This window comes from Loxodonta africana, chromosome 1, assembly GCF_030014295.1.
Source record: "Loxodonta africana isolate mLoxAfr1 chromosome 1, mLoxAfr1.hap2, whole genome shotgun sequence".
In the NCBI taxonomy this organism is placed as follows: domain Eukaryota; kingdom Metazoa; phylum Chordata; class Mammalia; order Proboscidea; family Elephantidae; genus Loxodonta; species Loxodonta africana.
Genome location: NC_087342.1, coordinates 18,569,064 through 18,582,147, shown reverse-complemented (window position 1 = coordinate 18,582,147; position 13,084 = coordinate 18,569,064). Strand labels below are relative to the sequence as shown.

General features: G+C 50.9%; 1 protein-coding gene across 1 annotated transcript in view; it reads left to right on the top strand.

Moving 5' to 3' along the window:
* Positions 1-313: 313 nt before the first annotated feature.
* Positions 314-13,084, top strand: part of MELTF (melanotransferrin) — a 30,085-nt gene continuing 17,314 nt past the window's right edge. Inside the window, exons 1-6 of the mRNA XM_023551657.2 lie at positions 314-538; positions 1,917-2,016; positions 5,096-5,278; positions 7,721-7,877; positions 9,065-9,132; positions 12,764-12,951. Of these exons, the coding sequence (XP_023407425.2) occupies positions 332-538; positions 1,917-2,016; positions 5,096-5,278; positions 7,721-7,877; positions 9,065-9,132; positions 12,764-12,951 (903 nt within the window). The 5' untranslated portion in view covers positions 314-331. The remainder of the gene's footprint in view (positions 539-1,916; positions 2,017-5,095; positions 5,279-7,720; positions 7,878-9,064; positions 9,133-12,763; positions 12,952-13,084) is intronic.

Below are 13,084 nucleotides of genomic sequence, written 5' to 3'. Positions count from 1 at the left end.
CCACCCAGGTGACGAGGGCTAGAGGTAGCTGAGCTGCTACCCTGGGAGACCCTCCCTCTGTAAAGGCCCAGGGTCTGGACCACCCCATCTGCCAAGGCCTGTCCCTAATGAGGAGGCCCTGAACGCAGGGACATCCATGACCCCACACACAGATTTGCCAAGAGCTCAGCCCTTTCCCTGTCTCTGTGACAGCTCTTTGTGCCCCGGTCCCTGGTGGGACGGCAGGGGGCGTTGTGAAGGACTGGTTGTAAGCCCTGATGGGGTCCTGTGGAGCCGCTGGCACACAGCAGAATCCAGACCTCACCCCCATAGTGGCAGCCATGGGCTCAGGATGCCAGGGAGACTGGGAGCTGGGCCTCACTCTCCCCCATCACTGCCCCCAGCACTCGGTGGGATGGAGGTGCGGTGGTGCACCACCTCGGACCCCGAGCAGCAGAAATGCAGTGACATGAGCAAAGCCTTCCGGGAAGCGGGCATCCAGCCCTCCCTCCTCTGCGTCCAGGGCGTCTCAGCTGACCACTGCGTCCAGCTCATCACGGTGAGTCCTCTCCCTTCCGCCCTGCCTCCGCCGCCACCGCCAACCCAGACAAGAGGGCTCTGACTCAGGAAGGCACGTACAACAGTCTCATTCACTGGGAAGGGCCGCCGCTGTCCCCCTGCCAGGGCTGGCCGATAGGATCTCCTGAGTTCCCAGCAACAAGGGCCAGCTTGTTCCTGAAGGGGCCCAGGCCAGGCGGTGGGAGGCCTCAGGCAAGGCTGCTACTCAGATGGGTGCCAATGGGGAAAGGTGTCTGAAAGGTAGGTTTTCTACCACCAGGGCCCTGCTAGAGGGGGACATGACCCACCTCATGGAGGGGCAGCAGACAGCAGTGACCCTTTAGTGGCCTGTGGTGGTTACCCGCTCTGCCGTGGGATTTTCCAGAACAACGCTTGTTTGGTTTCTGAGGAAGGAGGGGCAGGGGCTAGAGGACCTGAGTGGGGAAGTAGGTATGATCTTCAAGGCTGGACTTTACTGGCAGGACAAGGTATGAAGGGAAGTCCTAGGAGACCCGGGTTTTCATTTCAGCTTGATCCTGACCTGCTCCAAAACCAATCATGTGGCCAGGGCCGTGGAGCAGACTCACTCTGAGGGTAGAAACCAGTTGTATTGAACTGTACTTCTATCCACGGACCCCACAACACACTGATAGAACAATGTCATTTGTGTTTAAAAATAAAAGGAAGAAAACTAAAGAGGACATTATGGGATTCAGTATGCATAGACTATCTTAGAGAGAAAACCCAAGAAACTAGTTAGCTGTGGTGGTTTCAGGAAGCAGAGGACTGAGCAACTGGGCACAGTGAGGGAGACACATTTCCATACATACCATTTTGTACTATGGTCATTCGTAGTGTGTATATCTATTACTAAGCCAGTGCCTGTTGTGTCCATTTCAACTCATGGCGACCCCACGTGTGTCAGAGTAAAACTGTGCTCCATAGGGTTTGTAATGGCTGATCTTTTGACAGTAGATTGCCAGGACTTTCTTCCAAGGCACTTCTGGATGGACTCAAACTACCAACCTTTTGGTTAGCAGCTGAACACATTAACCATTTTTACCACCCTGTAAAATAAATCATTAATATTTTTTTTAAATAACATAATTAGAAAAACAAAGTTAGTCGTTGGCCCAGGAGAGCTGTCACTTTGGGTATAGTGAAGGAAGAGACTCCTGGGCCCTGGGAGTAGGTGGGCGGTGAAGGGCCTTCAAGCATCCTGGGAATCATGGCTGAGTAAAGACAGGAATCCTTGGCAAATTGTCCAAGTGTAGGCCCCTAGCTTTTCAAGGGGCCTCGGCAGACTGGTGGGCATCCCTGAGCCCCTCACCAAGTGGCGAGCCTGGGCTGGGCAGGATTGACCCATGTGTTCCCACTAGGCCCAGGAGGCCGATGCCATCACTCTGGATGGAGGAGCCATTTATGAGGCAGGGAAGGAGCACGGCCTGAAGCCCGTGGTAGGCGAAGTATATGATCAAGGTAAGAGGGCAGGGAGGGAGGGGTGATGGGAGGAGACAGGAACCCCCCACCCACCCAGTCTGTCCTTCCTGGGCCGGCCTCAGCTGCAGGGCTAGCCAGCACCCCTGTCCACAGAGCAGTCCTGGAGTTCCTGGGCCAGACTAACCCTATGAGGCTCACCAAGCTTCTCTCAAACATCCCAGGGACAGGAACACCAAAGACACAGAACGCTGAACCAAGTCTGTCTTGGTATGGGAAGCCCAGCAGCACTCTAACTTTTGCCCATTGTGCTCTTACTGAGGGGCTCTCCCATACCCTTTGCTGTAGTGTTGGGCATGGAGTCAAATACGTAATTTACTGGAGTGAATAAGGTGGCGAGAATGCCCAGCTCAGAGCAAACATTGGTACCGCATCTTAGTTTTCTAGGGCTACCATAGAAAAACGCCATAAAAGGGGTGGCTGTGAAGAACAGAAATTTACTTTCTCGTAGTTCTGGAGGCTGGAAGTTCAAATTCAGGGCATTGGCAGGGCCGTGCTCTCTAGGGGAGGATCCTTCCTTGTCCCTCCCAGCTTCTGTAGCCCTGGGCATTTCTTGGCGTTCCTTGGCTTGTAGAGGGTTCTTTCCCCTGCGTGTGACTCTGTTTCCGAGACAGTCCTTCTCTTTTACAAGCTGCCCTCAGAAGGGATTGCTTCATTAACTGATAACACCTGCAAAGAAGAACCCTATTTCCCCAAACTAGGTCACATTCATTGGTGCAGGGGTTAGAACTTCAACAAATCACCTCTTTTTGGAGGACACAATTCAATTCATCACATACCCCTCAGTCAGAATCAGCATGGAGTGGGGCTAGGGCCAGGGGCAGAGATGGCGGCCAAAAGCTGCAGAGCTCAGCTGACCAGGAACAAATCCTACCTCCGCCCCTTCCTGGTCCTGTGACCGCAAACAACCTCTCCTTGATAACTGCACTATAAGGTGAGATGATGATCCTGTCCTGTCATACAGATTACACAAGCCAGTGTGTGTAGTGCCCCTCACACATGGTTATTACTCGGGGAACATGAGTTCCTTTGCCCAATCCCTGCACTTCACACCAGCCATGCCTCCAGCTCAGGCTGCCCCCTCAGGGTTTCTGCATGTCCAATCCCTATTGCTCTTTTACCAAAGGAGCTCAATTCTCACCTCCTCCAAGGAGCCTCCCCTGATTCCTTCCACCCTTGCAAAGGGCCTCTCCGTGTTCCCGGAGCACTGCCTACTCCCACCTGCCTCTACCAAGGCTCTGTCCCCTTCTCTCTTGTTTCCTTTGCCCCTCACTATAGTGAGCCCCCTGAGAAGGGACTAGGTCCCCATCCGTGTACACCCTGTGGTTCCCAGCACAGGGTCTCGCTTGGAGAAAGCATTGGCTGAGAACTTGTTGAATGAATGTCGGAAGACACCGGGTGACAGGCTAGGATAGTAAAACCCTGCAAACCAGCCAGCCTTTCCCCTCAAAGCCCGAAACAGCCCTGCATCGTAAGTCCCAAACACAGCTCTCCCGCCTTAATCAATTCAACAGATATATACAGCACCTACTGCACACCAGTCAGAGGCATGAAGAAGTGAGCAAAGGAGGGTCCGTTCCTGCCCTCAAAGAGTAGGCGTCAAACAGTAAACAAACAAACACATAAAAATAGAGTCACAAATGTGGTGGGCGCTATGAAGCAAATGAATTAAGGGCCTCAAGGGAGAGAATAACAGGGAGTGGGGAGACGTACTGAAAAAGAGCTCACAAGAGGGCTTCTCTGAGGAGGTAACATTTCAGTTGAGGATTAGCCAGGCAAAGAACAGGGGAGGAGTGTTGCAAGGCGGGGAAGAGTTGGTGTTTTCAAGGAATTAAAAGGAGCGCTGTAGGTGAGTCAGAGAGTAGAACAGGCCAAGCTGCTTGGGTTGGCAGGGGCTGAACTCAGGTGTACAGGAAATAACAGTGTCTCAGTTTTCTAGAACTCAACTTCATTCCAATCAAGGACATCCCACCTGCAAGTGTAGCAAGACCAGGGCAGTAACGGTGTGTGTGTGTGTGTGTGTGTGTGTGTGTGGCAGGGAAGACCCTCTGGTCTTCAGTCCCCATAGATGAGTCGTCTGTGTCTTTATATGGTCCCTGCCGGGCCACACTTGGTCCAGAGGGGTCTTCCTCCAGCCTGTAGACCCCTGCCCACCCACATGTACCTGCAGCCATCCAGGTTCCTGAAAGATTTGGGACCACAGAGTTCTCTGTCTCTCCTTCCACCCGCAGCCCAGGGAATTCCATTTTTCCAATCTGGGGGAAGCCCCCACCCTGCTTTCCTCTGCTCCTTCCAACCACTCTTCCCAGAAATCCCTCCACTATTCCCCCAAGCCCTCTAAGCTCTCCTAAGGCTCTAGGCTTTTGGAAAGCAAAAGACCTGCTGGCTACTTCTGCCTTCTTTCCAGCTACAGAGCACGTATTTAGACCCAGCTAAGTGCCAGCTGGCTTGGGAAGGAAAAAGGGAAATTAATGAATGAATTAATATCTCAGGATGTTATCTACCACTTGAGGCTGGAGGTTGTCAAGGTCTTGTGATTGCACCCTCTTGCTCTCAGTACCTAGACATCATGCACATATACTCCTATACACCTGTGCACAAATGTGTACACACGTGCACACACACAGCATGTGTACACCTGTGCACAAACCTACACACAGCATGTATAGACACGTACACACACAGCATGTATACACACATGCACACCCAGCATGTGTACACACATACACATATGGCACGTGTACACACGTGCACACACGGCATGTGTACACACACAGCGTATGTACACATGTGCATGAACACACACAGCATGCATACGCACAGGCACACATACGGCTTGTTACACACGTGCACACAGGGCATGTGTATACACGTGCACGCACACACACAGCATGTGTACACACACACACGGCATGTTACACACATGCACACACAGCACGCATACACACGTGCACACACAGCATGTGCACACACACACGCATACACGGCACGTGCACATTCTTCTCCACAGCCTGCCCCAGACTGGGTCACAGGCTCCCTCACTCACCTCTTCTCCTTCCAGAGGTGGGCACCTCGTATTATGCCGTGGCTGTGGTCAAGAGAAGCTCCCATGTGACCATCAACACCCTGAAAGGAGTGAAGTCCTGCCACACGGGCATCAACCGGACGGTGGGCTGGAATGTGCCTGTGGGCTACCTGGTAGAGAGCAGTCGCCTCTCGGTGATGGGCTGTGATGTGCTCAAAGGTGAGGCCCTGGCCGGACAGGGATACTTCCCCAAGGCAGGTGGTGCCCCTCCAGCAGCTCTGGTCTCCCCTCTCCTCTCCCTCCCTCTGGCCTCACTTTCATCTTGTACTTCCTTGAGCAAAGTCCCAGCCCCCCAGGGAGCCTCCCTTGGCAAACAGTGGTATCCCTCCCTTCTCTCTTTGGGCCTGGTCCTCCTTGTGTTGCCACCATTTGAGTTTCTGGCTGGCTGGCCTCCAGGGCACATGGCTCTCGCTCACTCGTCGCATGTCCTACAGGACGCAGCCAGGCGCAGGGTTCAGCCATGGTGCGGAGATGGCGAGCCTCCAAGGAAAGGCCCTCACCTGATGTAGACCTTGCGTAGATCGCTATTTCCAGCTTTACCGGATCAGGAACTATTTTTTGAGGACCCAAACAAGCTGCTGACTTGCACCAGAAGCTCACAAGTGGCTAATCAGAGACTAGACTGTCCCCCGATAGACTGATTTGTAGACAGAAAGCTGGGGCAGGGGGCAGCACGTACTTCCTGGGACATAGGGCAAGAGTGGTCAGCAGAGGTGGCTGAGAATGAAGCAGCGAGAGTGGAGGGAATAAGGTGAAGCCCTGAGGATGGCTAGCTAAGGTCCCAGAGCCCCGTTCCGGAGGCCGGGGTGCTTACAACCTGGGCAGAAACCCTGCTTCTCACCTTAGGGCATCTTTTCCTGGCTCGCAGCCAACCACCAGCTTGTGCCAGTCTCCCTCCGCGTGATATGGCAACAGGGCAGCACGTGACACATGACAACCACATGCTCACCCTGCCCTCCTGGGATGCCCCCTTACGTGGAGTCTGGGTGTCCCCAAATCCCTTGTCCATGTGTGTGCTGCACCAGGTTAGCTCCGCAGGTGACATGGTTCCAGGGTGGGGGCAGGGGCAGGTGGAGAGCACAGCGGTCTCTTAAGGCTCAGGCTTTACTGACGCACAGACACGGATTTAAACCCTGGCTCAGCCATGACCTGCCATGAGATAGGTTATGATACCTTATTGAACTTGAGTTTCCTTGTGTGTAAAATGGGAAAATTAATGCTTACCTTACGGTGATGGAATGGTGTGGGGCTGAGGTCACTCACAGTCTCAGCTCAAGGCACAGTACTGTACGTGCTCAGTACAGGGAGGCTGTTGTATGAATTCAGCCTCCCTACCTCCTTGTTCTCGGTGGACACCTCCCTGTCGTGCATCCACACACATGCGTACATGCACACATAGGCACACATATGCACACAGGCACACACAAACGCATGCACACATGCCCACAGGCACACACATACGCACAGGCACGCACATGCACATGCAAACACATGCACACATAAGTGAACATATACACACTTGCGTGCACATACATGCATGTGTGTACATATGAACACATGAGCGGATGCACACACTGCCCCCGTACAGCCCAAACAGCTGGTTTCAGAGGCACTAAACCCAACCAGTCGTGGAAACCGTCACAAACCATGAGAGCCTGGAAGCCACGTCCTCTCAGGGTGGCCAGGTGTAGTGGCTGACTCACTCACCTGGCGCATTTATTAAATTCCTACTGCCCTGGGGGGTTACCAAAAGAAGACCAAGAAAGGAAGCAAGCTGGATGAGAAGAGAGGCGTGATTGGCTCCGGTGCAGAGCCCGCGTCTGGCTCATCGTCCACAGCACGAAGTCGTCCTAAGCACAGGCCAAATATTTGCCAAGGGAGTGGACCCCAGGCCTCGGACCTGGCGGGGAACCTAACTCCGTCCTTGTCAGCAGATCCTGGCCTTCACCACTTCCTCCACTTTTGTCTCCTGCCCGGCTTCTGAAAGTGCCATCTATCAAATTAATTATGCTCATTGAGTCAGCATTTCTTTCCCCACTTTCATTAACGACACATAACTGACTTTGAAATGAAACCACCATGAGAACAGTGTTTAGCTGATATTTAGTTGGTCTATGTGGCCATTAAAGGAGCCCTGGTGGCACAGTGATTAAAGTGCTTGGCTGCCAACCAAAAGCAGCAGTTTAGAACCTACCAGCTGCTCCACGGGAGAAGGATGTGGCAGTCTGCTTCTGTAAAGGTTTACAGCCTTGGAAACACTGTGGGGCAGTTCAACTCTGTCCTATAGGGTTGCTATGAGCCGGAATCAACTTGACAGCTGTGAGGTTTGGTGTGGGGCCACTTATGGGTTAATGTTTTATTGCCCTGAGCCATTTTTAGATAAAAACAGTCACTCCCAGGCCCCTGTTGCTACTTGTGTGGGCTCAGTTGGGGAATCGCAGATCTGATCCAGTTTTCCAGCTTGAAGCTAGAAGGTGAGAGGAGTCTCAGAGAGGTCTGGACCAGGCCTCTGCGGGGCCCAGTGGAGTCAACCTGAGCCCTCACCGTCTAAACTGGGGAATGGGTGGGGTTTGACTGACCTCTCTCTGCTCCTTCCTGCAGCGGTCAGTGACTATTTTGGGGGCAGCTGCGTCCCTGGGGCAGGAGAGACCAGTTACTCCGAGTCCCTCTGCCGCCTGTGTCGGGGTGACGCCGCTGGGGAGGGCGTGTGTGACAAGAGCCCCCTGGAGAGATACTACGACTACAGTGGGGCCTTCCGGTGAGAGGACTGGGGAGAGGGCTGCTGGGGCCGGGAGGCTGAGTCAGGGGAGAGACACTGAAGCCACCAAGAGCCAGGAAAAAACACCTTCCCACGGAGAGGCCACCAAAGGGGAAGTGGCCACGCCGGCTGCCTCTCGTCAAAGCATCCTTTATAAACTTCATGTGTCTTGGTTAGTTTAAAAACATCAAGCAGGACTATGCCAGACTAGATTTGCTCATAAAATCAACATGTTTGGTATATTTAGAGAGGTGTGGCCTCAGAGAGAAGAAAACGGAAAAAGCAGCCTTCTCCCACTCCCATGTCCCCATACTGGTGTCAGACCAGCAGTGAGGGGTGGGGTTCGGGTGGCAGGGACCCCCAGCCCAGCCTTGTCTCTGCCCCTGGTTCGGTCAGCAATTTAGACAAGCTCTCCTGGATCCAGGAGAATTCCTGATCAAATTCCATGGGCCCCAGGTGAGGAAAGGTGTGCATGGGATCTCGCCTCAGCCCTCTACCCACCAGGCCTCAGTGCTCCCATCTGGAAGGGACAGCCTGCCTGAGCCCCACAGAGGGAAGAAATGGTTCTCAGTCCCTCCCAATGGAAAACAATCCCCTGCCTGTCCCACCTCCTGTGTTCCCCCTGATGGTTTCCCTTGGGTCCAATCCCTGCCTGTGTGCTGGGGTGTGGGTGGTGTCAGGTAGCCCACCTCCTCCCTCAAGGGGCTGTAGTATACAAAGAATACATAAAAGTCATGTCTTTCCACTCAGGGTTTTTGGTCTATCAGGAAAACATCTTCTAGTCCAATCCCCTGCCTCAGGGTAGTCATCTTCAAAGCACCTGAGTGTTAAGGCTGCTGATGACAGCAGCGGTTCCATGAGTGCCCACTCCATGCAGCCCGGGGTAGGCAGTGCAGGATCTCACAGAACCTCTCATCCTCACGGCGACCCTGGGGAAGCTGCTCTGGCATCCCCATTTTACAAATGAGGACTCGGAGGCTACAAAGGGTACACCACTTGGCAAAGCCCCGTAGCCAACAAGCCAGGGAGCAAAGCCAGGACTGCATGCCTGTGAAGCCCCAGCTCTTTCCCTGCCCCTTGTCACCACCCACAGTCCTGGCCAGACCTCCTGAAGGGGGAGATGAGCAGGCGTGAGGGGCTCTAGGGGAGCTCGGCCCCACACAGGCTTCCTGGCTTCCCTTGCACAGGTGCCTGGCTGAAGGGGCAGGGGACGTGGCCTTCGTGAAGCACAGCACAGTGCTGGAAAACACTGACGGTAAGTGAGGAGGGAGAGGGAGGAGGCCGTCTGCCACATCGCTCTCCTTAATGGATGAGGCGGGTCCCCCAGGTGACAGGGTGGGAATTCAGTGATGCTTGGAATTCTCTGGGTGACCTTAGTGCCCCCGTCTGCAAAAAGGGTGAGGTGGGTCTCCCTCATGGACTTCAAACTCAGGTACCTCAGTTATCTGTGGAATGGGGGCTAGGCGAGCGGTTCTGCCCAGTACCCAACCTGAGATCCTGTTTCCGCTCGAGGACTAAAACCATCTGCAGTCAAGTTGACTCCGACTTGTGGGGAGCCCCTGCGTGTCACAGGAGAACCGTACTCCACAGGGTTTTCCATGGCTGATTTTTCGAAAGTGGATCTCCAGGCTCTTCTTCCCAGGCACCTCTGTGTAGACTCAAGTTGCCAGGCAGCCTTTTGGTGGTTGGCGGCCCAGCACTCAACCATTTGTGCCACCCAAGGACTTCACTTGAAGACAGGGTTCTCTTATTAAAAAAAAAAAAATCGTTTGTAGACCTTAGCATAGATCTCATCTGTGATCCCTTCCTGACAAGTTTCTCCTACTTGAAGGACCCATCCCTTATCCTGGACAAGTCTTATTAAAACTATCCCAGAAAGATGGCAGCCTTCCTGTTTCTAAAAACAATCTTCACCAGGAAGACCTCTTTTGCTGTTATGCGTTGATTAGTTATATCATTACAGAGCCCTGGTGGCGCAGTGGTTAAGAGCTCGGCTGCTAACCAAAAGGTCGGCAGTTTGAATCCACCAGCTGCTCCTTGGAAACCCAGTTTGGTTTTGGTTTGGCTGTGGAGACTTCCTTTGCTATCATGCATTGATTCATTATATCATTATCACTTAATTTTTTTTTTTTTGAAAAATAAAACTTTAGAAAAGTTGCAAGAAGAGTTCAGAGAACTCCCATATATTTGTACCCAGATTCTAATTTTTAACATTTTGCCACATTTGATTTATCATCCTTTCTATACATGTGTGGGCGTTTTTGGAACCATCTGAAGTACACTTGCCTACGTCAGTCCCCTTTAATCCTTTGGCATGTATGGCTTTAAGAACAAGGAGTTGTGTTTAGCCACGTATACTTATCAAGTTCAGGAAATGTAACGTTGATACAGTATTATTTAATCTACGCTCCATATTCCAAGTTCATTCCCAATTCTGACCTTAATAGCAATTTTTTTTTTTCAGGTCCAGGATCTAATCTACAAACCTACATGGTATTTAGCTCTTATGTCTCATTAGTCTCCTTAGAGCAGTTTTTTATCTTCATTTTTTATGACGTTGTCATTTTTTAAGAATACAGGCTCAGTTATTTCATAGAATGTCCTTCAATTTGTATTTGCCTGATAATATATATATTTTTTACATACACCAAAATTCATCCTTTTGAAGTACAGTTCTATGAGCTTTGCCAAAACATACGTGTGTTGGTGGTGTGTGACCGTAACGCGCCAAGATACATAATAGACCCTTCAGCCCCCAAAATTCCCTCCTGCCTCCTTCATAGTCAATTCCTCCTCTCACCCCCTCCCTACCAACTGCCGATCAGACTTTTGTCTCTAGTTTTACCTACTGCAGAACATCTGATCATTGGCTTTTCTTTTTAATCATGGTCTTTTTTATTCATCATTGCCTTTTAAGTCAGAACGCCCATCATGTAGTCTGACCTTCATGGAGGCAAAAAACATGAAAAGATTTGAAAAAGAGAGAAAAAATGATCTACAGCAGAGTAGAGCTGAGCTGCCCGTCGAGGAGAGCTATCTTCCAAAACTGGGCTGCCCTGGACTTAGGCCCCAAGATGATTTACGCAAAAGAGAATTTGGAAGGTGGGGAAAGAAGAAGGATGTATTGGATTAGATCAGCTTTAAGTTTTGATTATAATCTAAGGAAATAATTTTCTAAAAAAGATTACCTTTATGCAAAAAGATTGACGAGAGTGAAATTGACATAAATGTCTGCAGTTGTAAAGTAGTATAATTTCAGCTCTCCATAGCAAGGAGTAAAAGGAATAAAAAAAAATTCCGAAATTCTGAAAGGATGCCTTTGTGTCAAGGGAAGGCCGAATGATACACCTCAGTGTTCTCAACAAAGGATTTGCAGTAGTTTAAAAATAGAGAAAAGTTGGAAGAGGGAAGAATTGCACTGAGTAATTGTTAAGTGCTTGCTATAAATGATCACAGAGCCATTAAAAATGACCTTTCTGGAGTTTTCCAAACTGTTACTCTCTTGTTTTTAAATAGCTTTGGAGTGAACAAAGTTTACATGGTCCCACAAATCTTTCCCCCTCCTATTTCCCAGCAGAAGCTTCCCCCCCATTTTAAGATTCAAAAGTCATAAAAACATTATTATGTCATATGTTTTATTAAATGTTTAATTACAGTCCTTATTACTAGTCTTCTTAATATTCCTATTTGGTGTCAATAGTCACACTTTAAATAAATTTTGTTTTCTATTAAGAAATGTATGAGTTTTATGAAGTGTCTAATAGTGTTTTTTTTTTTAATTTTGCATCTTGTTTTTTCCAACTTACTGTATTTTCCTACACTATTAAAAAGTTTTTTTTTTTAATAGTGTAGGAAAATACAGTAAGTTGGAAAAAACAAGATGCAAAATTGCCTATTAAGTATATCCTGAGCTATGTTAAAAATGTATACCCCTAGAAAAAAAGGACTTGAAGAAAATTTACCAAAATATTATCAGTTGGGATGTGAAGAAAGCTTTGGGGAGCTGCCCTTTTCTTTCTGGACCACAGTTCTGGGTAGATACTGTTGAAATTCGTTTTCACCATGACCCTCTCTCTGTCCTCTGCCCTCTGCCCTCTGCCCTCTCCTCAGAGCCAAATTTAGTGCCCCACAGTAATAGTGAACTCACGCTAAGTTCCTGACACACTTATCTTTCTCATCCTCAAGGTTCTCTTACTCTTTTTGTCTTCAATAAATAGTCCTGTTTATATGTGTTGTGTTATTGTCAGACATCTCAAATCTATTCTATTAACAGAAGCTTTGGAGAAGAACAAAACGTATATGATAGGCACCGTCTATGGAGACAGCAGGTCTTGTAGGATAGAGCCACCAAGCTCCTCTTCTTCATTCTCAGTTCTGGGTCCTCACCCCCTGGTGTCATTCTGGGTCTTCACCCCCTGGTATCATCCTAGTCCTCACCTCCTGCTGTCATTCTGGGTCCTGGTGTTATCCTAGGTCCTCACCCCCTGATGTCATTCTGGGTCCTCACCCCCTGGTGTCATTCTGGGCCCTCACCCCCTGGTGTCATCCTAGGTCCTCACCTCCTGGTGTCATCTTGGGTCCTCACCTACTGGTGTCATCCTGGGTCCTCACCCCCTGGTGTCGGCCTGGGTCCTTGCCCCCTGGTGCCGTCCTAGGTCCTCACCTCCTGGTGTCATTCTGGGTCCTGGTGTTATCCTGGGTCCTCACCCCCTGGTGTCATCCCAGGTCCTCACCTCCTGGGCAAGCTTCATTCATTTTTTCATGGGTCTGTGGCCCATGACACCCTAGCCTCTCCTAAGGCTCTCTCTCCCAGGGTCTCCTTATGGCGCTCCCCTAGCCTTTCTCAGGACAGGGACTGGCTCACCACAGGTGTCCCATCTTCCCAGGGAAAACCCTGCCCTCCTGGGGCCAGGAGCTGCTGTCACAGGACTTTGAGCTGCTGTGCCGGGATGGCAGCCGGGCCGACGTCACTGAGTGGAGGTGGTGTCACCTGGCCCGGGTACCTGCTCACGCTGTGGTGGTCCGGGCCGACATGGACGGGGGTCTCATCTTCCGCCTACTCAACGAAGGCCAGGTAAGCACAGGGCACCCCACACAGGCCCCGGGGGTGCTGGGCTTTCTCTTGCCAGGATAGGAGCCCAGGCCCATCCCAGAGGGACAAAACCCAGAGACACTCCCTGGAACAGACCACAGAAGGGGACCCAGAA